Raw genomic sequence first — 26,726 nt, forward strand, 5'->3', positions numbered from 1 at the left:
GCGGTCTGCTGCTAAAGGTTAGTCCCTTGTACCCAGAGAACTCAGTAAAGTTCACTCGATTTTTGCTACAAACTTGCAACACTGGGGTTGGAGGTAAACTGGTTGGGGGCGAATTCAGAACTGGAAATTCCAGGCGGCCCGGAGGGACGACCATCCCTATCGTGGGCGAGACAGGATCCCGCGGCCCAGCCCGGGGGCGAGGGCAGGGTCCCGCGCAGCGCCCCGCCCCCGTCCTCTGGCCCCGCCCCCGTCCTCCGGCCCCGCCCCCCAGGGGGTGCGCGAGCCGTCTCCGCCCTCGCGCGGGAGCTGGGAGGCTGCGAGAGCCCTGCCGCAGTAGCTTCCTCTGTCGCCTCGGAGCCGTTCGATCCTTAGCCACCCGGATCCCGGCCGTAGAGGCTGCAGTTGCAGCCGGGAGCCCGTAGTCCGCGCCCCGAGCCCGCCTCCGTCCTCCGAGGGCGCCCCAGGCCGCGCCATGGTGAAGGTGACGTTCAACTCCGCTCTGGCCCAGAAGGAGGCCAAGAAGGACGATCCCAAGAACGGCGAGGAGGCGCTCATCATTCCCCCCGACGCCGTTGCCGTGGACTGCAAGGTCCGAGCCCGGGGAGGTCGGGGAAGAGGGGTGCTGGGCCCAGCCGGGGAGGGCTGCGCGGGCGGGAGCGGTCGTGCGCCCCGAGGTGGCGGGCAGAGGGCCGGCGCAGCGGGGACAGGTCCCCGAGAGAGCCCTGCGCTCCCCTTTCTTTCCTGTGGGGCTGCAGCTCCTTCTTTGTAAGGAAGTGCGTGTGCTGGAAGCGGTGTCTGACGCGGAGTCGGGGGCTTGGGAGGCTAGGAGAGGGGACGATTGACGAATTGTGCCGAGGTCCCAGTCGTTTTTACAGTCCGGGGAGTGTGTGTGCGGCCAGGACTTGATTCGTTCGACCGGCAGCGACAGGCACAACAACAACAACCACGGAGTTTGGCACTTCCTTCCCAGTATAAATAATGTACCTAAAATGGCTGACATCATTACAAGCCTAAACCTCTGTTGTTTCCTACTTTCGTTTCTAAGCTGAACAGCACTTGGACTAACTCCAGCAACTGTAAGCGTCTTAATTTTAAAAGCGTTTCCTTCTTTACCTTCTTTTTCCACCGCCCTTCGGTAGTGACAGGTGAACTTCACCTGGACAAAGTGACAGTCCGCCCGAAGAAGGTTTGGGCTGTCTCTTATTAAAACAAATATCCCTGGTAAAGGCGAGTAATGACTATGTGGATGTTAGTGAAAAACCAATAGATGGCATTTAAATTATATCAGCGTCTTTGTGAGGACTCCTGCTGAGTGAAACTAAACATAAATTTGCCCCCAGGTTCCTAATAAAATTCTCCTTCATTTTACAAAATCTCCTTTTAATCCTAGGAAAATTCACGAAGTGGGACTGTTATTGTGTTGACTTTTAGTAGGTTACGATCATATTTACTTAAATATGAGTGTAATTGTCTCGTAAGTTAAAAAAGAAAGCCCACAGCCTCTTACCCAGATCCTCTTTAGGCTGCAAAAATTAGAAATTAACTGTAAAGTTATGTTGCTTAGCTTATTTTTTTGTCGTTAGCATTTTTAAAGACCTGTTATCAGTCGGGTAAATTTAGTTTTAACTTAAAAAAAAAATTGGTGTGCCAAGTATGAGTAATAGGAGTTTTTAAATGAGCGAATGAAAATTACTGAAAAATAGGCCACTAATATGCTGTAAAAAATTCAGAATATAAATGTAATCTAGACATCATTATATTGTTATATTCTGAATATAATCTACCTTCAGAATATAATGGTAATCTTACTTTCTGGAAATGTTTTGGTAAAAACCGACAACGTCAGGGGTTGATTTCTAAATGACTTGCCTTGCCTTGAAATAGGAACAGTGAACTGATTCCCTAAAAGGATTAAAGGTTTTGGTTTTCGTATTGGTATTGTTTTCCTGAAGCCATTGCAGTCTTGGTCTTTAAATAAAATGTTTGGAATGCACAGCCAGTAGCAAATTATTATCTTAGCTCTCTGTTTATCTAACATTTATTGTACCTAAAATAGACTGAGAGTCAAGGACCCAGTCACAACAATCTCAAATATACGTAGTCTTAATGCTATCACATATATATATATTTTAAATCCTATTAACAAATATAATTGCTCCCTTTTAGAAAGAGAAAGAGAGAGCGCAAGCATTTGATGATGTCACTTCAGACAGCTTTTCTCTTTCTTCTGTAGTGGAGATTTGAAACTCTGGACAAACATCAAAATTAAATTTGCTGAGCACCTTTAAATCTGACTTCTGACAATTTTTGTCATTTCTGAAATAGTGACTGATTTCAGATTCTCAAAATTTCTCACGAGTTCACCATATTTAAATTTTGTGGTCATTGCAGCTATAAATAATCATTGGTAGCTCTGTGCTTTGTTTTCCATTTTTTATTTTCTCAGATCCCCCATATCCAAAGAAAAACACTACTGGGACTACACAGGGCCAGAGTCTTCTTTTTAAACCACCCAGCAGTCACGGATGAGTTGGTAGATACAAGATGACTAATTTTTTTTCCAGCTATAAGCTGAAAGACTTCTTTAGTGGAAGACAAAATATTTCTTTACGTTAAAAGTGGAATCCTTATAATCCAGTCAGTTGCTCAATGGATAAAGGAAAACCTTAATGACAGACTTTAGTGAAAGAAGTTCTGATCTCTTCATTTCAGAGCTTGGGCAGTGATTACATAATGTTCTCTGGCTCCTTGGGGGTGACTGTGTGGCAGCCACCTTGTCTGACTGCCTGGGCTGGGAACAGAATCAGCCTTAATGTGTTTTGCCGAGGGCATTTCCTTTGCCTGGGTAGTTGAAAGGATCAAACCAAGCTAGTTAATGGCCCAGAACTCCTGAACAAGAATTTATCTTATCTTTAACCCTCCTAAACCACAATATCCCAGAGACCAGTGTTTTCCAAAATGTGCTCTTAGGGACCACCTGCTCTGGTATCATCTGGAATTCTGGTTTTAAAATGCAGATTCTACTACCTTATGCCACAAGAATTCTGATCACTGTAATCAGCTGACTTATATAACATGCATTCCAGTACTTTTAAGTTGCTCCTGTCTTGCTATTTTTTTCCTCTGCAGGGTGAGAACTCTCCAGAAACAGTTCCATAATCCCATTTTTCAGTCTTATTTTTTCAGTAGCTATTAATCCTAACAGCCATTTCTAGTGATTGTTTTATCTTAACTAGCTTGCTGTTTATTCTTTTCCTGCATTTTCCCCTTAATTGTTTTCACCTCCCTCCTGTCCTAGTGTGCATATAGCTGTTGGAGCTATAGAGACAGCAAAGAGTGGGATGTATTTTTGGTAGCAAAAGTGAATTTGAAATTATATACATGTTTTATGCTGTAGGCAACAATTCATTCATTTATTTTTGTGTTGATACTTTGAACCTTGGGAAAGTGTTTGTTGTATGTTTGCAAATATCAGAATACTTAATGTACTGTATCAGAAGTCCCAGCTTTGTCCTTATATAACTGCTTGATCTTGGGCTTAAATTTTTAGTTTTTCTGTCTGTAAGATGAGAGAGTAGGACCAGATGGCCTGTAAGGATTCTTCCAGTTTCAAAATTTTATGAAGATGCTAGGATTACATAAGTCTATTTGGCAGAAATTAAATTTTAATTGTGAAAAATAACAACTACTTCCTCACTCTAACCAGAGTATTTCCTTACTTCCTTTCCATGTTTAACATGTTACATTCTTCTGTCATATCAAGTAGCAGTGGTTCAAAGAGAAAAGAGATGGGTAGAGGTATTATGTAATAAAGCACATTGTCATTTCTGTTTACCCCACTGTAGAACAGTGAAGTTGTCGGCACCTCTTTGTTGCAATGCCGGCTTATGAAACCCCTTTCCCAGTATCAGGCCTCAGAATAGCTTAAGCTTGCCTCGTATGTATGTTGTTTTGCTGACAAATAGTGTTGCTTTCTCTCTACCCCACTTTGTAGATGTTCTTTAAAAGGAGGGAGTAAAGTAAAGTGCTGATATAGGAGAGAAAATGGTTGCAGGATGAGAGCATGAGAGAAAGTGAAGGCCGACTAACCCAGTAAGTTCTGCGTCACCCATGGCAAATGGCTATTTAGACCCTGGTTCTTACACTTTTCTTGTTTTCCCTATTTGCACAATCAGGACTGAAAGGTTTGGTAATTAAGCTTTTCATTTGTGGTCATGGTTTTTGTTTTTGTGTTTTTTGGGGAGTGAGAAGGGACATAAAATTCATGGCTGGCCATTTTTACTGTAACGTTGATATAATGCTCCCAGGGGTTGAGAGCTTGGTTCTCTTTAACCAAAGTGCATCTTATTGCATAGTTACGTAATTTCGTTTTTGCAAATATTGGCCAGTGAGACTTTCACGGTCATTACATTTTGGTTCTCCATGAGGACATTAATATCTGAAGTGAGGGTTTAGTGCTGGGAAATAAATGAATTGCCTCTGTGCATCCTGGTGCCATGGCAGGACCTCCTGTGTACACATCCCTGACAGGAGACTGCTGTTGCATATTGGGTGTGCAAGGTTACATATTGTGCAGTTGAAGGACAGTTTACCTGCTGGGATTGTAGTCTTCCCAACTAGACAGAAATGAGTATAATATACTTGGCATAATAAGCCTGTAAGACCTCATGGAATTCAACTCTGACACATAAAAGGTTTATGTGAATGGAAGTATTTTTTAAGCAGAAATATCTCAAATACATTTATGGTACAGACCTATTTAAATTAATTTAAAATTTGACTTACAAGATTTTTAGTATGCATTACCAAAGCTTGACTTGCATGTAAATGTACATAGAAAAATGTACTAAGTAGTCATTGAGGGAGATTTTATTTCTCTTTATCATACCATAACTTAAATGCCTGGAGTGTCTATTCAAAAGCCACATTCTTTTTCCAAAAGGAAACATTACTTTCTGAATTACTGTTTTAACTAAAGCTTCTCAAACTGCTTTGTATATCATAGTATCAGTAAAGGAAGATCCAGCAAAAAAAAATTATATCGTTTTGGGTTACCTGTGAAATCATCCTCTTAAATTTTTTGGCAAATGTGGCATTTTATTAGAGCTTAAAGACTAAAGGAAAATAAATTAAGGACTTTAGACCGTAACTGTTGCAGGATTTGACAATTCTGAATTTCTGAATGAGGTTATTTTTGCTTAAATGATATAGAAATATTAACACTGGAGCTGTGCTTCACAATGAAAGTCTCTTACAAAGGAGACAGATGAAAGTTGAAAATTGGAAATTATAACCCTAAGGACATAATTTTTGAAAAATCTCCACTTAATTGTGATTATCCCTTTTAATTAGTACTTACAATACATATTTTTAATAGCTTTAAGGAAATCTACAATACAACCTCATTTTATAAGTGTTACCAATAACTGAATGAACAAGATTATTTGAAATTATTGTGCATTTTTTAAGCTGTTTTATTAGAGAAAAAAAGAACTTTTTGCAGTATTTCTATAATTGTACTGTTTGGGGAAAAATCAGATAAGAGTGAACATAGACCTTTTATTCCTTTTATATATATATTTTTTATAGCATTTTAGGTTCTGGGGTACATGTGAAGAACATGCAGAGTTGTTGCATAGATACATACACGGCAATGTGGTTTGCTGCCTCCATCCCCATCACCTCTATCCGTCATTTCTTCCCATGTTATCCCTCCCTGACTTTTTATTCTTAAACAGAGAAGTTTGAATCTTGAGTTGTAGAGATGAGAAAGTCACCCTTGTTTTTATGGTAGAGGGATATTCTAATTTTTCACTTAATGTTTTATCTTTCAGTACTGCTAGTAAGTTACCAGCAATAATTTTATGATGTAGCTCTAATAGAAATATAACAAAAGAGAAATAAATTTTGCACAGCTTATATATAATATCACTTCTAAGTTAAATATCCTGGACATTTATTTGGGAAAGTGATACTAAGTATGGTATTGGATATTTTATATGTTGAAATTTTGAAATATTTGCATAAAGCGTTTTTGGCATAGTGGAATTTCATACTTTAAAAAACAAGTTTGGTGGGTGTTTGTATTTCTTTGAATGTTTAACTTTAAGGCTCAAATTATTATTATTATTATTAGTGAAAGCAAGTTTATTAAGAAAGTAAAGGAAGAAAAGAATGGCTACTTCATAGGCAGAGCAGCCAAGGCTCAAATTATTTTTTAAAATTGTTTGTTTTCAGAATGAGTTAAGGATAAAGCTTAAGTCTTAACTATTTTCTCTGCTTATATATGATTATAATGTTTTAAATTATTTTATATAAAAATGTTTAAAAATGCATTGTTAATGAAATCACTTGAATCTCTGCAACATCCAAAAGCAGACTCATTTTTATGCTGGGAAAAATGATTTTTGAGAGTCAGTCTATTAGCTTTGCATTATCAGTTTTCAATTTTTCACTTTATGTAACTTTCTCCAATTCATTTTTTCCTTTTTTTATTTAATGCTGGAACATAAAATTTCCCATCTGTTAGTTTTACCTAGGGCAATGCTAGGCATGTTAAGCAGAGAAGGCAAATTCAGTGCCTCCTGGGCTGAAGCAGATGAATTGATGAAGCTGGGCTTTTTGCATATGAAACAAGTAAAAATATTCTTGGTTTTTCTGCTGGGCTCAGTGTTCACACCTGTAATCCCAGTACTTTGGGAGGCTGAGGCCAGTGGATAACCTGAGGTCAGGAGTTTGAGGTCAGCCTGGCCCACATGACAAAACCCATCTCTACTAAAAATACAAAAAATTTAGCTGGGCTTGGTGGCATGTGCCTGTAATCCCAGTTTTTCAGGAGTTTAAGACAGGAGAATTGCTTGAACCCAGGAGGTGGAGGTTGCAGTGAGCTGAGATCACACCACAGCACTCCAGCCTGGGTGATAGAACAAGACTCCATTTCAAAAAAAAAAAAACATGTTTTTGGTTTTCATTTTTAAACATGAGTCCAGTGTTGCTTGATCCTCCAGTTTTCAAAGGCAAGTACTTCTATTTTAATTCATGAAAGAATTTTAGCCCAGAACACTTAAGGCATGGGCCACTGTTTTGTAATCTTCTTTAAAGTAGAAAGCAGAAATGGCAAATTATAGCCTATGTCTTCAAATACTGCCTCCCTCCTGTTTTTCTCTGGCCCATGGGGTAAGAATGATTTTTATATTTTTGAGAAAAATATCAATAGAATGATATTTCTCCTTTTTGCCCAGTACCCTTACTGAATTGGTGGGGAGGGGCTGCTGCTATTCAGGAAGCAGTGCTGTGTAGTGATTGAGAATTCAGGCTACACAGTCATTCTTCAAGGTTTAAATTTTGTCTCTACCACTTACTGTGATACTTTGCGTAAGTTACTTTAGTTCTCTGTGTCTCTCAGTTTATTCATCAGCAAAATGGGGCAAATCTGTAACAGTAATAGCACAATGCCTGGAACAGAGTTAAAAATCAGTAGATTTCAGGTACCATTATTAAAGTCCCAGTTTTCTCTCTTCTCATTCTTGTTTTGTAATATTGCTTCTTATATTGCTGTTGCTGTTTATCCCTACCTCACATGTCAATAACAATATTGTTGGTACTTTTCTCCCAGCAAGGTATTCTGGTAAAGATTCATTCCTGCAACATAAAAACTCTTAGGATTCAGTAGCTATACTCATTTTCGTTTAAAAATGTTATTTATTCATTACATAATAGGTGTTAATAGAATTTGAGTTTTACCAAAGTAATGCTGAATTTTAATATGCAAATACATAGTCCTGCCCTATGTCAGAAGAACACACTTTTTAAAAATTGTAGCATCATTGTATACAATAAAATGCACAGATCTTGAGTGTGTAGTTAGATAATTTTAAGTATATATACCTAAGCTCTAACTCTCAATCAAGCTCGAACATTGTCATCAATTCAGAAAGTTATCTCATGTCCTTTTACAATTTGTTCTCCTTAAAGGTAACCACTATTCTAATTTCTCTCCCCATATATTAATTCAAAGCAATCACATTCACTCATTAGCTTCTTCTGGTCTTTTATTACCATGGTGACCACTAGACCCTCTTCTGCCTTTGTGCAATTTAGAAAAAGTTGCCCTCTCTGGTGTTTTGGAGGATAGAACATGAGCTGGATTCTAGCCCTACTGATCCCATTGTCCTGGTGTCCTTGTACTGTAAACAACCAGCCCAACCATAGGTGGTGATGATCTTAACTCCATGTTTCTTTTTGGTGGGGTTTGGGGGTGGTTCGAGGGAAGAATAGAGTCTGCCTCATTTAAGTGCAGTGGCGTGATCTCGGCTCATTGCAACCTCTGCCTCCTAGGTTCAAGTGATTCTCCTGCCTCAGACTCCCAAGTCGTTGGGATTACAGGCGCCTGCTACCACTCCTGGCTAATTTTTGTATTTTAAGTAGAGACAGGGTTTCACCATGTTGACCAGACTGGTCTTGAACTCCTGACCTCAACAAGACAACTGGATTTTCCTATCAGCTTCTGCATTCAGTCTGTTGTGACATGGTGCTTAGCTTCTGGAAAATTGCACTGTACAATTTTTATTGTATATGAACGTTGCGAGAGAATGAAAGTGAAAAAGGCAGTTTTATTATTTAGTTTATTAAACTAACACAGGCTTAGTTTTATTATGAAAAAAGTTTGATCTTGTGGACCCCCTGAAAGGGTGTGTTCCTGGACCACATTTGGAGAACCTCTACTCTAAATACTTGCTTATACTGCTGTTTTATGGTTTGTTTTCATTTGTTTATTTTTTGCAGTTTTAGATCATACCTATTGGTAATATCTACATGGAAGGTGAATATTTAGTTTTTTTCTGTGTATTTACACATTGTACACATGATCTTTTCTCCTGTTTTAGCAGTTTCTGGTTAAATTGATATTTTGTGTTTTTTGTTATAATTAATGTAAACATTATTTACATTTGAGTATTGTAGTGTACTTTTACTTCCTTTCTTGTATAACAACTTATTTTCCCAGGATTTGATCATGCTTCTTGGGGCAGGAGAGAGGGTTCCTTAATTTTCCATATACTTATTGCTAATTCAGACTGTGACAGCAGTGTAATTGTCTTTCTGTATCTTCAAACTCACCAGGTAACTTACCAAGATTTTCTTTCTTTTTTTTTTTTTTTTTTTTTTTTTTTGATGATTTCTTGCCCATCATTCTTTAGTTTTCTAGTCCAGACTGTTTGCACTCTAGTTGTGTTGCCGTACAAACGTCATGAGAGTCATAATCATCTTGGAAGAATTACCTTTGTCTTCATCACATGCTAGATCTGCAGTTTTATAAATCTGAACAAAAAGTTCGTTAAATTTTTAAAAAATCGTATGTGTCTGAGAATCATTATTTCATCTTCATATTGATAATTTATCTGGGTGTAAAATTCTAGGTTAGCATTCATTTTTCTCTTCAGCATTTTGATGGCGGTGCTCCATTATCTTCTAATGTGATACCATTCTGACTCTGCATTTGTGCATGACTTTTTTTTCCCCTCTTTGGTTGTCTACAGGCTGGAGATTTTCTCCTTATACCTTGATTTTTTTTTTCTTTTTTGTTTTCAGCTTTCAGAATATTTATTGACATGACTTGCCTGCTGTCATTCATTTTCATTCTCTGTGACTTAAGGTTTATTTGTTTTATCCTTTTACTTTAACTTTATTGCGCTTTCAGGAGGAAGTAAAACAAACATTTAACTGGAAATCAATATTAGAACTTCAACTCAGCTATCTTGATAGCTTTTTAAAGATTTGTTAGAATATTTCCTTTTACATTAAAAATGGACTTAATGATAATTAAAAACGGATAATAATGAAAACCATCTGAATTACTATTAGCACTAATTTAAGATCAGACAGGATGGTCTAGAAAGATTGATGAGGCATCCTCTAATCTTCCTCTTCAAAGTTCCAAGATTGTCTCCTTCATGAGGAATATAAGAGGCAACTCATTACCAACTTTGTGGTTTTGCTTTGTGGCATTATTACTCCAACTAACTTTATTTAAGTTTCATTTTTGTAATTAGTATTTTGCCTTTTACATTTATGTTGAAATGCTTACATGCCAGTGTGCCTTAGTTATTTCCCTTTATTGTTTTAGGTTCACATATATATGATTTTAATACTTTTTGCTACCATCCTTTGTAATTTGATGAACAATAGAGAAAAGCCCTATTAATTTTGTCAATGTATCAAAAATAATATTATTGCCTTTGTAATAGTTAACACATGTAGGGCTTATTAGTGTGGGTCAATTTAAGTAAACCTTTTACAACAGCAGAAATTCACGCTGTGGGCCAGGCATGGTGGCTCACAATTCCAGCACTTTGGGAAGCTGAGACAGGAGAATTGCTTGAGACCAGCCTGGGCAACATGGTAAGACCCTCACTTCCACAAAAAAATTTAAAAATTAGCCAGGCGTGGTGGTGTACATCTGTAGTTCCAGCTACTCTGGAAGCTGAGATGGGAGGATCACTTGAGCCCAGAAGGTTGAGGCTGCAATGAGCCATGATTGCACTATTACAATCTAGCTGGTCTAGCTGGTGACAGAGCAAGATCCTGTTTAAAAAAAAAATATATATATATATATTTAATAAAATAAAAATAATAAAAAATTCGGGCTATGTGGTTTCTGGTTAGAAGAGTGTTATCCAAATGTGACATGGTGTCTGTCACTTCATTTATTACCAGAGTTAATTTGTCTAAGCTGTTTAGTCCATTTCCTTAAGAAGCACTTGGAGTCAAGATAATATTCGGGCCTTACTAGCTCTGTAATATTAGGCAAATAATTTTACTTCTCTGGGCCTCAATATATTTATCTGTAAATGATGTGTTGGATTAAACTATGTTCATGATACTTCCATAGGGGATCTGTTTCTGAGAACTGTATTGATCATATATTCAGAAGCACCTACTGCATAGCCAGGTACCATACCTGAAATTTAAAAATTGCTAAGCACCTCAACTATCAAGAAATATTGTGTAGCTAGGAAAGACCAACAACCAACTATGAAAAACAAATTAGTTAAAACCTATTTAAATGCCTATGTTTTATCTATCAAGAAAATCACACCCCTGGATCCAAGAGCCAGGAGAATGGTGGAATAAGGGAGCAACATTAAATATTACCACTGAGTTTTAACTGCACATGCATTCAGTGCTAGGCAGTAGAGCTCATAGGGTCAAAGCACTTATATATAGAGACAAATATTCTTGATCTCAAGAACTAGAATTATTTTTTCTAGTAGTCATCTTGTTTAACATTTAAAATTCCAAACTTGGACAGAAATTTTCTCTTAACCACATTTAAACTATATTGTACTTTCAGACGGATATACTTGGAATTTTCTTACTGGAAGTTCTGCATTTTAAATGAAATTACCCATATTTGAATATGAATGTGTAGTAATTATCTTGTTGAAAGACATTAAAAGCCAGCATTTGTATAAAAGTGAGTCTAGATAAGGTTTCTTCTTTTTTTCTCTAATCTTGACACTAAATTTTATAATGAATTATATAAATTTAGAGCATTTGTATTGTGCTTAAAATTTTTAGGGAAACAGTTGCTATTGGTAACAATGTGGACTCGAGTTTTATTCAGCCAGTGGTAGAGAAAATCTGTCTTTACCAATTTATCTATCCCTGGTAAAGGATATTATTAATAATAAATAACATTTGTATATAATGCTATTGTTTACAAACATTTGCCTGTTTGTGCTAGTCTAGGCTTTTTACTATCCCAGTGCCTTTCACTCACCAATATGAATTGGAAATTCTGCTAAAATTTCACTTAAAAAAAGGTATACAGTTCTGTTGAGCATAGATTGAATAAACACTGTATAGAAATGATGGTCATCTTTTAAACTATATTGAAAAAAGAATAGGAGATTTTAAACTTATGAATATATTTTAATATTCTACTTTGCACTAGATACTCTGCTTGTCTCTGATACAAAAGTGATTAAGTTATGATCCAGCTCCAAATGCATTGCATTGACAGTCTGCCTGTTTTTTTGTTTTTTTTTTTCAGTTCCAACCTATTTTTATTTAACCTAGGACTGTGCTAATTTTATGTGATGCTAATAATTTGGTTCAAGTTTCATAGATTTCTCACAATAGTTACATTATTATGCAATGGCTTTACATTTTAAATTTGTTTTTTCATTCTGTATTGCTGCTTTTATATTGCAGGTTTTGTTAACAAAAAATTATATTAGCGAGAAATTTGTTTTGTAGACCTTGTAATTTGAGATTAAGTTCTCCTTTTTAAAGCTTTCTCTTGTTCTAATTCCAGTACAGAACAGTGCCATAAGTTTATTAATCATAACATGTTGGTATAAGTCCCGATTTTGACTCTAAACACTAATTTAACTTAATGAAATCTAATATTGACAAAAGGTTAGAGGCCTTTGTGAAATATATCATAGTACCTACAACTATAAAGAGCAGCTTTCTGTATAATGCCAGCTATTTGGAAAACTGCTTCCTTTTTATGTGTCAAACATAACATTTATCATATAGACTTCTTCACTATGGTTGAGACAGTAGCAATCTCATCTCAAAAGGCAAATTATAAAATCAAATTCAAATACTGATTTAAGTGAATAAGAAAAAAGGCAAAGAAATGTTTCATGTCTTCATGGATTGTGAGCTTATCAGCCAGAGATTTTGTGTTTTACGTATAGCAGATATATTTGGTAATCAATGCAATTAATAATTAGCAGATCACTAGAGCATGTCCTTTTGATGCTTCCATACTGAGGAAAGAAACCTAATGTGGAAACCAAGGGAATATGTACCAGTCTACAAAACCCAGAACTCGAAACCCTTTATATGGGGAAGTAGTTTAGATTGATTATTTAATATAAATAGGATTTCAGAAGGAAGTATACCCAGTCATAGCTGGAAATGAAGATCAGGGTTCAAAACCTAGCAACATGATAGAAAAGAACTAGGTATATTTGGCCTCCAAGTAGGGAGAAAAAAAAGGTAAGAAAGGAGTTGAAAATACTAGAATATTGATGGGAAATCTAGCTTTTAAAAGTGCAAATCACTGAATTCTTTTAATGTCCCAGCTGTTTCTGTTTTGGAAAGTATTATACCCAGCCAAACAACACATCTCTGGGCAGCTGGCCTATGCACCCCCATATTTACCTATGTTACCCAGCATGTTTCTAAGTAAATCTGTTTCTGAAGGTTCAGTATATTTTGAGTTGAATAAATTGTTTCTACATATATGTTTGATAACATAATTTTTAACCCTAAGACATGTTTTCCTGTTTAGTATCCTGATTCCTAAAGCGGCGTTGTTGCATTTCATATAGAGATGTAAAATAGTATATCTGAGCACTTCGAAAAATATATTTTAAAAGCTTCAGTCATCCTGTAAAAAAAGTTCAAATAGAAATGCCTAAGAATGTGAAGTGATTTGTTAGTTTGAGAACAGAATTATAATTATATGAAAAATATACATTTTATTTAAGTTTATAATTGAAGCACATTTACTAAAGCCTCTTAGGGAACTGATTGAGGTGACCTAATTCTTAACTAATTGAAGTACTAGAAAAGAATTTGTCCTTCATTTTGTTTAAGATATAGCTTCTTAAGTAATTTTATCATCTAATGCTGAGATTTATTTGAACCAGAAATTATTACTGTGCCAGAGTGAGAGTGCTTCTGAAAGCCAGGTCTTTCTGTATCTACTGTTGCAAGATGGTTATAGGCCAACGTGTGCTGCAGTGTCTTCATTTATAAACTGGGCTAAAAAACTTGAGGTTTAGGAAGATTAATTAGATGATAATTGTACAGCACCTGTGGGAGTTCTCTTACCTTTTAAGCACTATGCAAGGTGTACCAGTTTTATTGCAGTAGAAGGGAGGAAATATCTTGGTGACTTGTTTTAAATTAGGCCAGGTAAAGTTATATACCCCAGTGAGGAAGCTCTTATTAGTGGTTTTTCTTTTAATTATGAAACATTTCAAGCACACAAAATATAGAGAACTTGTAGTATATTTTATATTTTGAAAGTCTTAAATATCACATATAACACTTACATATGTAGTATTATATATTGTGCAACTTGCCTTTCTAGGGGATCAGCAGTTATATTTCTTAGGCTTATCTAAAATCAACAGGGCTAGTACATTTCTTTTTTTGTTGTTTTAATTTTTATTTTTTTAATAGAGATAGGGTATTACTATGTTGCCCAGGCTGATCTCAAACTCCTGAGCTCAAGCAATCCTCCTGCCTCTGCCTCCCGAAGTGCTGAGAGTATAGGTTTGAGCCACTAGGCCTGGTCACTGGTTGAATCTTTTTAGCAGTATTATATGAATTCATAATAATTTATTTTGAATTTTTTTTTGTTACTGATAATGCATTATACATTCTTGGACATATTTCTTTACATTTTCAAAAGTTTATCTAGGATTTATACCCAGGAATGGAATTGCTAGGTCATAAGATTCATGTATATCAGGGGTGTCCAATCTTTTGGCTTCCCTGCGCCACATTGGAAGAAGAATTGTCTTGAGCCACACATAAAATACACTAACACTAACAATAGCTGATGAGCTGGAAAAAAAAAATCGCAAAAAAATGTCATAATGGTTTAAGAAAGTTTATGAATTTCTTTTTTTCCTTTTTTGTTTTTGAGATGGAGTCTTGCTCTGTCACTAACTGGAGTGCAGTGGCACAATCTTGGCTCACTGCAACCTCCACCTCCTGGGTTCAAGCAATTCTCATGCCTCAGCCTCCCAAGTAGCTGGGATTACAGGCATGTGCCACCACACCCAATCAATTTTTGTATTTTTAGTAGAGACAGGGTTTCACCATGTTGGCCAGGATGGTCTCTATCTCTTGACCTCATGATCTACCTGCCTCGGCCTCGCAAAATGCTAGGATTACAGGTGTGAGCCACTGCACCCGGCTGAAAATTTATCAATTTCTCTTGGGCCACATTCAGAGCTGTCCTGGACCGCACGCAGCCCGTGGGCCATGAGTTAGACAAGCTTGATGTATGTTTATTAGATACTGCCAAATTGTTCTCCAAAGCAATTGTACCTAAATTTCTGTCAATTGAGTAGAAGTTCCCAAGTTCCCTTTGTTACACACTTTTTCTAGCGCTTTGTATCAGACATTTTTTTATTGCCTGGTAGATAGGAACTCAGTTGATTTCTTCCCCACTCTCCATATCAAAATATAATTTACATGGAATAAAACTCTTGTATTTTATAGATGTCATACAGTGAATAATCTTTTGTGCTAGACTTCTTTCATTTAACATGTTTTTGAGATTCAGTCCTGCTGGTGGTGTGTGTTATTTTGTTCCTTTTTATTGCTATTTCATGGTATATTTCATATACCACAATTCATTCTTTAGTTGGTAGATATTTGGGTTATTTCTAGTTTGGGGCTAGTATATAAATGATGCTGTAAATATTTATGTACAAATTTTTGACTCAGTTAATTTTTTATTATTGATCTTTAGAAATCTTGCTAGCCTCTAATTAGTTTGAATAATTTGACTTTCTTAGATTTTCTACATAGATTATTTACAAATAATAACAGTTTTGTTTTCTTTTTTCTAATACCTTTTGTTATCGTTTGCGTACTTGCTAGGATCTCTAGAGCAGTGTTGAATAGAAACAGTCAATTTTAGTGGGCATTCTTTTTTTTTTTTTAATTCTACTTTTTAGGTACAATAGTGGGCATTCTTATATTCCTGAACTAAAAGCATATGATGCAAGTATAAAGTTTCACCATTAAGTATGAAGCTTTCTGGCTTTTGATTATTAGCCTTACTGATGTTAAAGAATTTCATCTTTTGCTAGTTTGTCAAGATTTTTTTTTTAATGGAAGTTGAATTTTGTTAAATACATTTTCTGTATATTTTAAGATAATCACGGAGTTTTTTTTTTTTTTTTTTCTTAAATCTTATGTGGCTTTTTCTTTAAGTAAAGCTTACTCTTTGAAGTGTTAAAATTTAATCACTCTAAAAACACTTTTAATCTCTTAGATTAATGACTTTTTAATCTTGAGCATACTTTAATACCTTCTCTATGACTTGGATTGTATTATGGGACATCATTTATCTATCATATATGATGTTAGTTCTTGACCATAAATTGCTCAAGATATGAGCCATATCTTAATCATGTTTGAATTTTCTACAGTATCTAGCACAGCATATTGCAAATAGCAGGCCTTAATAAATGCTGAACTAGGCTACTACTCTTGCTAAATAGCCAGTTTGTTTTACATCATGAATTAGGTTGCATCTCTCCCTTCCCTCATTATGCTGGCTGCTGATATAACTTTTATGAATCATAAAAAATTTCCAAGCTTTTAAAAATATATATATCTAAGTTTTATTCATTCATCAAATTTATGAGCACCAACTAATGCCAAGCTTGGCTTGGAGCTGCCAGTAATGCAAAATGAACATGAATAGATACTCAAAAGAATCTTAGAGCCTAGCAGAGAGATAAGATCTTTATGTGAATTATTCTAATGAAAGAAAAATGATCACTAGAAATTTAGAGAAAAAAGATTAGATAGGCTTTGGAAATTTAACAGCTCTTTTATGAAGTACATGATGATGGTGCATGGGTGTGGGGTCTATAATTTGGCTGACCAAAGACTCTTTGTTTATTTCCTGATTCTTAAGCCACATTTCACATTGTTGAGGTGCTGAATAAATTGACCTGTGGATAAGTGAAGTATTTTGTAAGTGAAATGCCTCAAGAAATTGAATTTTAAAAAGCTTATAATAGTGTCTAGAAGTGACTTTTGAATGAACATGAGAAGTCCAACTCTAGCATGGTTTACAAAGGTCTTTTGTGACCTGCCCCAATTTCTTGTTCATCATCTCTCTTACCCCTCTCCATATATTGGATACTCCAGCCAAACTACATGTGGCTCTTGGAAATGTCATGCATTCTAGCTACATAACTTTTTAAAAATCTTTGCCATATATATAATTTCCTTTAACTCTTATCTTCTGCTGAGGTAATGAGTATTTGTCCTTTAACATTCCACTTAAGTACTTTCTCCCCTGGGAAGTCTTCTTGAAACTCATCCCCTCTTAAGTGCTCTCTGTGCATTTTCCTATTAGAGCTTGTATCATATTTATTTTCTTTTTGTATATTTATCTATTTTCCAGACTGATCCAACTGGTCTCTTTCTTGGTGGAGGATATCTTTCCAGTGCCTAGCACAGCTCTTGGCACATAGTAGACATTTATAATTTATTCTCAAAATGATTGTTGAACAGTTAAAAATGATATATGACAGTGCCTTGAAACTTGTCATCAATTTGCCAGTTGGGGCTGCATATTCGTTTACAGATGTCTGCCTGTGCTGTTTGGCTATTCAGTTATATATTATTGGAAGAGAAAGCCTGCCAAATGGGGTGGGTGTGTGTGCACATTTGGCTGTCTCAGCAGCTGATACCAAATGTTGGAAATAACTATTTCCATCTGTCATTTTTGTCTCCCCCAACTCTCCCTCCACCCTAAAATTATGTTAGGAACAGTTTCTTACCTCCTTAGATATTTATGTCAGACAAGGGCTCAAGCAAAAGATGTATACTTTATCATTAAAGTTTCATAATACCTTATGACTCCATGGAATTCTTGTAACTTTCTTTTCATAGCTGAAATATCTTACATGGCTTGATAAATTCTTCAGACTTATTACATACTTTTCTTGGTTGCAGTACACTCATTGTCTTACACACATAGTATATTGACATGCTACAGAAAGAGTGACATTTCATAGCAATGGACTGATTCTTAGATTAAACAGTATTTGTTGGTCAATGTTAAATTTTATGTTTGAAACCTCAACCTAGGAATATCAAATTACATTGTTCTTGGTTGCTTCAACATTTGTGAACGCTGTTGTGAACTGTGCATGTTAGGGATCTAGGTTGTGCACTCCTTATGAAAATCTAATGCCTGATGATCTTCTGAGGTGGACCGATTTCACCCCGAAGTCATATCCCAACCCCCACACTCTGTCCATGGAAAAATTGTCTTCCATGAAACTGGTCCCTGCTGCCAAAAAAGGTTGTGGACCACTGTTCCAATAGACCCATTCTGTTTTTGTACATCATTCTTAGTTTTTCTTCCTAATTTTATATCCTATTATGTAGGTTTAGGTGAAGTCTACTTTCTTTTTTATGTAGGTTTAGGTGAAGTCTACTTTCTTTTTTTTTTTTTTAATTAATTAATTTTTTTTTTTTTTTGAGATGGAGTTTTGCTATTATTGCCCAGGCTGGAGTGCAATGGCATGATCTTGGCTCACCGGAACCTACACCTTTCGGATTCAAGTGATTCTCCTGCCTCAGCCTCCCGAGTAGCTGGGATTACAGGCATGCCTCATCACACCCAGCTAATTTTGTATTTTTAGTAGAGAAAGCGTTTCTTTATGTTGGTCAGGCTGGTCTCGAACTCCTTACCTCAGGTGATCCACCTGCCTCAGCCTCCCAAAGTGCTGGGATTACAGGTGTGAGCCACGGTGTCTGGCCAGCTGAAGTCTTACTTTCTCCCTTAAGCTACCCATATTGGGTTTTCCAAGTAAAGGACAGTCATGTACTTCAAGAGGCTGTTCATGTATACCATGAATTTTTGCAGTCTTTACTATTTGTTGAGTGATTATTTATTTGTATCTTTTTTTTCTTAGTGCTTTGCACATGAACTTTAGTACGAATCAGAAATTCGCTGTAATTCTAAAGGGACAGGATAGAGGGATCAGGTTAGAAGGGCACAGGGAGGGAGTATCTAGGAATTATGAACATCATGACCCCAAATAATGTTCTAATGCTAAATTGTTTTCTTAAGTGGATAAAAATAAAAATTCTATTGTGTGCTAGTTTTGTTTCTTGAATTTATAAGTAACTTTTTATCATTGAACATTTTCTCATTTTTTTCTATGGCTCCTATCTTTAAAATAAATTGAAGAATTCTATCAGACCATGGTTTAGGGTAGAGCAGTGGGATAATAGGATTATTTCTATGTATGTAATTTTGTTCTATTTTTTTAAATTCCAATTGTTTAAATAATTTTAGTATCATTATTTGTTTTGTTCCTTACTTTGCTGTAATTTTTTCTTGTGGATTGTTTAGAATAGTCTTATACCTGGTATGAAGTATAAACCACTTGTAGCAGGGCTAACACATAATTTCATAAATGATCAGTTAGATTCCTTGGATTTATAATTTACAAGGCTCATCATCATGTTGTATGACTAAGTTGTAGAATAACCTCTTCTAAATTATTAAATGTTAGAAGATATTGCCAAAAGTTATGCATGGAAAATAAAAATTATGGAGTGTATCATTGCTTGAGGCAGGGTTAGCAGGTGGAGTGTTGAGATTAGAAGTAGACAACTCTCCTAGAGACCAATGTCCCAGCCCAAGAACCATGAGTCCTGGAGCTACCACTTAATCATTCTTGGGTTGATTTTGATGACAGACCCAACTACTTTGGTCTTTATGTCTTCATTTATTAAAATGATAATCCTTAAGGTTTTTCCAATCCTAAGCCTTCTGTTTTTCTGTCTGGAGATAAAATATTTAACTGTCTTTTTCGTATTTTAGGACCCAGATGATGTGGTACCAGTTGGCCAGAGAAGAGCCTGGTGTTGGTGCATGTGCTTTGGACTAGCATTTATGCTTGCAGGTGTTATTCTAGGAGGAGCATACCTTTACAAATATTTTGCACTTCAAGTAAGTGGAAAAATTATTTGTGTCTCTTTTTTATTTTTGCCTTTCCTGATGTGCATTACAAAATTGTTTATAACTTGCTTTAAGCTTGTACTTTTTGTCTGTGGCCTTCAGCCAGAGTGGTAGTTCTGTTTTAAAGCTGTGTTTAAACATATCTCCATGATATGTTTGCTGAGCCCATCAGACACAGGTTACTAAAAGCAGAGTAACTTGTTTTGAAATGTTGCTGACTAAAGGATTTATTTAGGTTGTTGGGTGATTTTACTAAACTTTATTTTCCTACTGTAATTAAGGGTTGAGAGGCATAGTTTTATCAATTGCCAATTGAATAAATACATCAGCCATAAATGTTGTCACGTTGATAGGCCATAATTTGATAGTCAGCTTGGGCTTCCCCATGGTCCTACTGTACTCTTGGGCCCAGAGTATAGTAAAACCATGTCTCTGCTTCTTTTCCAGTCATTGGTTTCTCTAAAGAACTGGGTGACTTCAGCAGTGATATTGAAATATAACATAGGATGAAAGTTGTTTATAACTTTGAATATTTAATAGTAATCCCAGTGGGCTAAGACAAAGGTTTTCCTACTGATTAATTATGATTTACAATCCGTTTTGTGATATATTTTTCTTGGCAATAATTCAGAAGTTTTTTTTTTTTAAAGAGTTTTGAAGGAAAAATTACTTTCAAGGTTTAGCAACTAGACTTTTTAAAATAATTTAAATAACTAATTTTGAAGCATTCTAAATTTCATGCTCATTTTCTGTATTGTTCAAGATAATCGCATGTTGATGGACATTACTAAAATACTAGTCATCTTTTTTAACACTTTTTTTTTCGAGAAAGACATATGATATACAAAAAATTAGTGCAATTCCATTTTCCAAAGATAACATTTGGTGCATTAACATTTTATATACCCTTAGTCTTTATTGTGTGTGTAGAGTGTGTGTGTGTGTGTGTGTGTGTGTGTGTGTACATGTATTGTTTTTTTTTGAGATGGGGTCTCATTCTGTCACCTAGGCTGGAGTGCAGTGGTGTGATCACAGCTCACTGCAGCCTCATCCTCCTGGGCTCAAGGAATCCTCCCACCTCAGCCTCTCCAGTAGCTGGGACTATAGGTGTGTGCCACCATGCCCAGCTAATTTTTTATTTTTTTGTGGAGACAGGGTCTCATCATGTTGCCCACGCTGGTCTTGAACTCCTGGGCTCACACAGTCCACCTGCCTCAAGCCTTTGCCCCCACCACCCCGAAGTACTAGGATTACAGGCATGAATTACTGCACCCGAACTTACATACTGTTTTTTCTGTTTTCAAAAGTGAGACAGTAGCATAAAGATTTGCTGTAATGTAATATTTTCCACTGAATTGTGATATAAAGGGAAAATTTGAACTACTTGTATGCATATAGAAATTTCAGAAAATTCATCCCTTTTTTGGCTAATAAGAAAAAAATGATTTCATCAGTAGACCATATCAAAAGTTTTAAATATATTCTTTCAGAAAAACATGGCTACTTTTGAAATACATTCTTTTATAAAAACTGCTTACAGGTAGAGTAGGTCTGTTGTTTCTTTATATTTATTTGTTACTGGATGGCTAATTATTTTTGTGTTCTATTTTCATCTGTCATGAAAAGTAAAGGGAAAACCAGCTGCTTTTCTTCTTCTGAAGCTGTTCTTTTACAGTACTTCAAAACCTGATCTTAAAGAATATGTTAACTGTAATTAAACTGTCTGACTTGTCATCTAATAGCAAGAGTTTGCAAGCAAAATGCTATTTAGATAGAGGTGGCAGCTTAAGTAATACTTGTATTTAAAAACCTGTCTCATGCTGAATTGCTGAAATGAGTCTTTAAACTCTCTATAGCCAGATGACGTGTACTACTGTGGAATAAAGTACATCAAAGATGATGTCATCTTAAATGAGCCCTCTGCCGATGCCCCAGCTGCTCGCTACCAGACAATTGAAGAAAATATTAAAATCTTTGAAGAAGAGGAAGTTGAATTTATCAGTGTGCCTGTCCCAGAATTTGCAGATAGTGATCCTGCCAACATTGTTCATGACTTTAACAAGGTGAGCCAAGTGTCCAGAATTATGGAAAGAATACAGGTTCTCTATGCTTTTCGTAGTTTTAATTTCAATATTTGCTAATTTATTATATTTAGAGTTTAATTGTCAGCATTTGGTGAGCTCTGCTTTGTCTGAAGCAGACCTTGATGACCCAGCCTTCTCTTATGTTGTCTTTTCCTTCTCCTTGCCTTACCTACTCTTAAAGCCCACCTCATGACTATTCCTCCTTTGCTGGCAAATTAATATTTCTTGTATGCTCCTACATTTTCTTAGATAAGAGGTAATTTATGTTCCTGTCTTTTGGTAGCATTTTCAAAGTCAATAATTTTGTTAATCTGTTCTTAATTTCTCATTCTACATTTCCCCTAGCTTCTGAGCATTTTTATGTAATGCAGAAAAGTTGAATACCCGAAATCATCCACTTTGTTCCAAAATTTGCCGTATTTGCTTCATCTCTTTTTCTGTCATTTAACATAAGTTACTTATGCTGTTATCTCTCAAGAATGAGATGTTCTCCTACGTAACCACATCATTATCACATCTAAGAAAATTGACACGATCATGTAGGTCAGCAGTCCTTTCTTATCCATGGGGGATATATGCTAAGACCCCCAGTGGATGTCTGAAACTACAGATAGTACCAAACCCTAAATACTATGTTTTTTCCTATTAGTGTCCATGTATGTATATGTTAAAATTTAATTTACAAATTAGCCACAGTAATAGATTAACAATAATTAATAATAAAACAGTTATAACAAAATTCTATAATAAAAGTTATGTGAAGGTGGTTTCTCAAAATACTTTATTATACTGTACTCACCTAGGTATTTGTGGACTGCAGTTAACTGAAGGTAACTGAAACTCAGGAAATACAACCTCAGATGAGAGGGACTACTGTATTTAATATGTTTAAATTTATGTTTATATTTAAATTTCCCCAATTTTTGTCCCAAGAATTTTTTTTGTTTTTTCAAATCAGGATTCAGAGATTCAGAAGTTTATGTGTCACCTGTGATTTTTATGTCTCTCTATAAGCTTGCCATTTTGAACACTCCATTACATTACTCAATTAGCTTTGCAAACATTTCGTGCCTGATAAATACATCTGATGGATGTTTCTAAACCAGTTTGAAAATTTACTTCAAGGAAATAAACATCCAAAGCAAACAGTAAATAATAATAGCTAACACTGAACTCTTAGGAATCAAAATGTTGACATTGTTTGGTTTACCTTATTCTTAAAAACCATCCTATGAGACAGTCTTTCTCAACCAGCCTTTCTCATTTGAACCACAGAACACAAAATCATTTAAATGACTGTTTTTTCCAATGTTCTAAAGATGGTAGTAGTATTCAAGATACAGAAAAAAGTCAATCTTTACATACAATGGACAGATACCTTAGAGGGCACTTGAGCTTCTAAGTGAGGAAGTTAAATTGCTTAATTGTATAATAAGTATTTGCAGTTAATTTGAATAGGTATTATTCTTATTATAGAAATATACGCTTGATAAATATTTTATTTACTGGTAGCAATATTTTTTCCTGTCCCATTCCCACTTCCAACTTTATCCAGCCAAATTCTGAATTCGTTGAAATGTAAGTGATTTATACATTCTAAAGCCAATTCACTTCATTGGTATAAATTATTCTTAAAAATCTAGTTGCTTCCTGTTGTACAAGTATTACTCTAACTATGCTGTATCTTTTTCTCCTTAGAAACTCACAGCCTATTTAGATCTTAACCTGGATAAGTGCTATGTGATCCCTCTGAACACTTCCATTGTTATGCCACCCAGAAATCTATTGGAGTTACTTATTAACATCAAGGTATAAGAATGTTGACTATTTTTGATGAATGATGCCTTTATAGTGTTTTGAAATTCCCTATTGAGAAATTAGCCCTGTAGGAGCCCATTTTTATCAGACTTGTTAAGAATTTACAAGGAGGAACTAATACTCGTGGTTTTTGTTACGTTTTATATCTTAAAATTGAAATATAATTTATCAAATAATGTTTTAAGTTTTCCTAAAGAGCCAGAGAGTAAATATTAGCCAACTACTTAATTCTGATGCCATAGAAAATATGTTAACAAATAAGCATGACTATATTCCAAAAAAACTCCACTTACAAAAACAGGTCGAGGGCAGTGGCTCATGCCTATAATCCTAGGATTTTGGTAGGCTAAGGTGGGAGGATCACTTGAGGCCAGGAATTTGAGACCAGTCTGGGCAACATAGTAAGAACATAAAACAAACAGATAGTGGGTAGTAGTTTGGCAACCTGTTCCATATTGTAATGTGTAAGAACTTTGTCTTGTTACTCTAGTCTACTCAGTGTATGTTCTGAGATAGTCATGTCATGTATTCTTTTCTGAATGTAGGCTGGAACTTATTTGCCTCAGTCCTATCTGATTCATGAGCACATGGTTATTACTGATCGCATTGAAAACATTGATCCTCTGGGTTTCTTTATTTATCGACTGTGTCATGACAAGGAAACTTACAAACTGCAACGCAGAGAAACTGTTAAAGGTAATACTTTCTAAATATTAAAGTGTTTGGCAGAAAAGTTCATTGCATTAAACTAGATTTAGGTGAAGCCTAGTCATTGTTACCAATGTACTTGCCATGAGTGAGATAATATTGTGTCATCATATAATATTTCCAGGTTTTATAGAATTACCTTAATTCTATTTAATAAATTCACTCTTTTCAGATGGAGAGAAAAGGTCAATGTGAAATGTCATTGCCTTGAGATGCTGGTACCTCACTTTCCATCTAGTTACCCTGTCCAACTTCCCATCCTACCACCTTGGTTCAGTCATACTGAAAGGGTTTTTGTTACCCAGAGGGTCTCTTGGGACCATCTCTTCAGCTGTATTCTCAGGGATCTGGATTCTAAGCAGGCCGTTTGTCTTTTGGATCACATTGGGAGTAATCACTGTCAGGTTAGTTGGAAAGGAATTTGGATCAGGAATTAAGAGGATTGAAACAACTAATATAGCTTTGCCAAATCATTTAACCTTTAACCTTTATTTTCTCACCTGAAATATAAGGATTACAATATCTCCCCATTTCCTTTTAAGATCACTGTGAAAATAAAAATAAAGTACATGTGGCAGCTGTGGAAAGTAAGAAATGCCATTCACATACACTGTGGTGTGATTTCTTTGGAATTGTGTCACCCAGTATAAGTGCTTTCCTGGCTTTTTGCTAGCATTTTAAATAATACTGTTCTTTCATCTCCGGCTGTTGAATCATCTGAAACCAGCTTGATTTCTTTTTTTTTTTTCCAACTTTTATTTTTGATTCGGGGGTACATGTGCAGGTTTGTTACAAAGGATATATTATCTGATGCTGAGGTTTGGTGTTCAAATGATCCCATCACTCAGGTAGTGAGCATAGTATCCAGTAGGTAGTTTTTCAACCCTTATCTCCTCCCTCCCTCTTTTCCTTATAGTCCCCAGTATCTATTATTCCCTTCTTTATGTCAGTCCTACTCACAAGTGAGAGCATTATAAGGTAGGTATTTGGTTTTCTGTTTTTGTGTTAATTCACTTATGATAATTACCTCCAGCTGCATCCATATTGCTACAAAGGACATGATTTTATCTTTTTTATGGCTGTGTTGACTTCTTACATTTTAAAATTCTCTCGATTTATAATTTTTTTAAGTCAGACTTACACATGCAATGAAATTTACCCTTTTTAGTGTGCGATTCTGAGTTATACCACAAAGATACACGTGGTCTTTCAAACATCACCATAGTCAACATACAGAACATTTTCTTTCTTTTATATATATATATATATATACACACTTTTTTTTTTGTACTTTAGGTTCTGGGGTACATGTACAGATCATGCAGGATTGTTGCATCAGTACATACATGGCAATGTGGTTTGCTGCCTCCATCCCTGCACAGAACATTTTCAGTACTTTCAAGTTCATGAATTTGTAAGCAATCTGTATAGCATTATTAATGTTGCTATGATCTGTCAAGATGTTTAATACTTAGTTCAGAAAGGGAGAAAAGCTTTTTCTTCAGTGTAAACAAATTCAAACTACAAGTTTTGTGGAGTATAGAGTGAAATACTTCTATATGTCTAAACTATAAAGATTATGTGAATATTTATTACTAGAGAACCAAAATTTTAAAAAACCTTTTTCTTCTCAAACAGGTATTCAGAAACGTGAAGCCAGCAATTGTTTCACAATTCGGCATTTTGAAAACAAATTTGCCGTGGAAACTTTAATTTGTTCTTGAACCGTCAAGAAAAACATTATTGAGGAAAATTAATACCACAACATAACCCCACCCTTTACATTTTGTGCAGTGATTATTTTTTAAAATCTTCTTTCATGTAAGTAGCAAACAGGGCTTTACTATCTTTTCATCTCATTAATTCAATTAAAACCATTACCTTAAAATTTTTTTCTTTCTAAGTGTGGTGTCTTTTATATTTGAATTAGTAACTGTATGAAGTCATAGATAATAGTACACGTCACCTTAGGTAGTAGGAAGACATCATTTATCTGGATTTTTATGTTTTACTAGCATTTTCAAGAAGATGGATTATCTAAGAGAATAATCATATATATGCATACATAAAAATGGACCACAGTGACTTATTTGTAGTTGTTAGTTGCCCTGCTACCTAGTTTGTTAGAGCATTTGAGCACACATTTTAATTTTTCTCTAATTAAAATGTTCAGTATTTTCAGTGTCACATTTAACTATTTAGAGAATGATTTCCACCTTTATGTTTTAATATCCTAGGCATCTGCTGTAATAATATTTTAGAAAATGTTTGGAATTTAAGAAATAACTTGTGTTACTAATTTGTATAACCCATATCTGTGCAATGGAATATAAATATCACAAAGTTGTTTAACTAGA

The 26,726-nt window shown here is 35.4% G+C and overlaps 1 protein-coding gene across 1 annotated transcript; it reads left to right on the plus strand.

Moving 5' to 3' along the window:
* Positions 1-453: 453 nt before the first annotated feature.
* ITM2B (integral membrane protein 2B) lies at positions 454-26,726 on the plus strand. The gene is made up of 6 exons (XM_012465153.3): positions 454-589; positions 19,622-19,750; positions 21,616-21,822; positions 23,542-23,652; positions 24,207-24,357; positions 26,008-26,726. The coding sequence occupies exons 1-6, from the start codon at positions 473-475 to the stop codon at positions 26,091-26,093; spliced, it is 801 nt and encodes a 266-aa protein (XP_012320576.1). The 5' UTR covers positions 454-472; the 3' UTR covers positions 26,094-26,726.

This window comes from Aotus nancymaae, unplaced genomic scaffold (genome assembly GCF_030222135.1).
Source record: "Aotus nancymaae isolate 86718 unplaced genomic scaffold, 86718_ANA_hifiasm-v0.15.2.pri h1tg000009l, whole genome shotgun sequence".
Lineage (NCBI taxonomy): Eukaryota > Metazoa > Chordata > Mammalia > Primates > Aotidae > Aotus > Aotus nancymaae.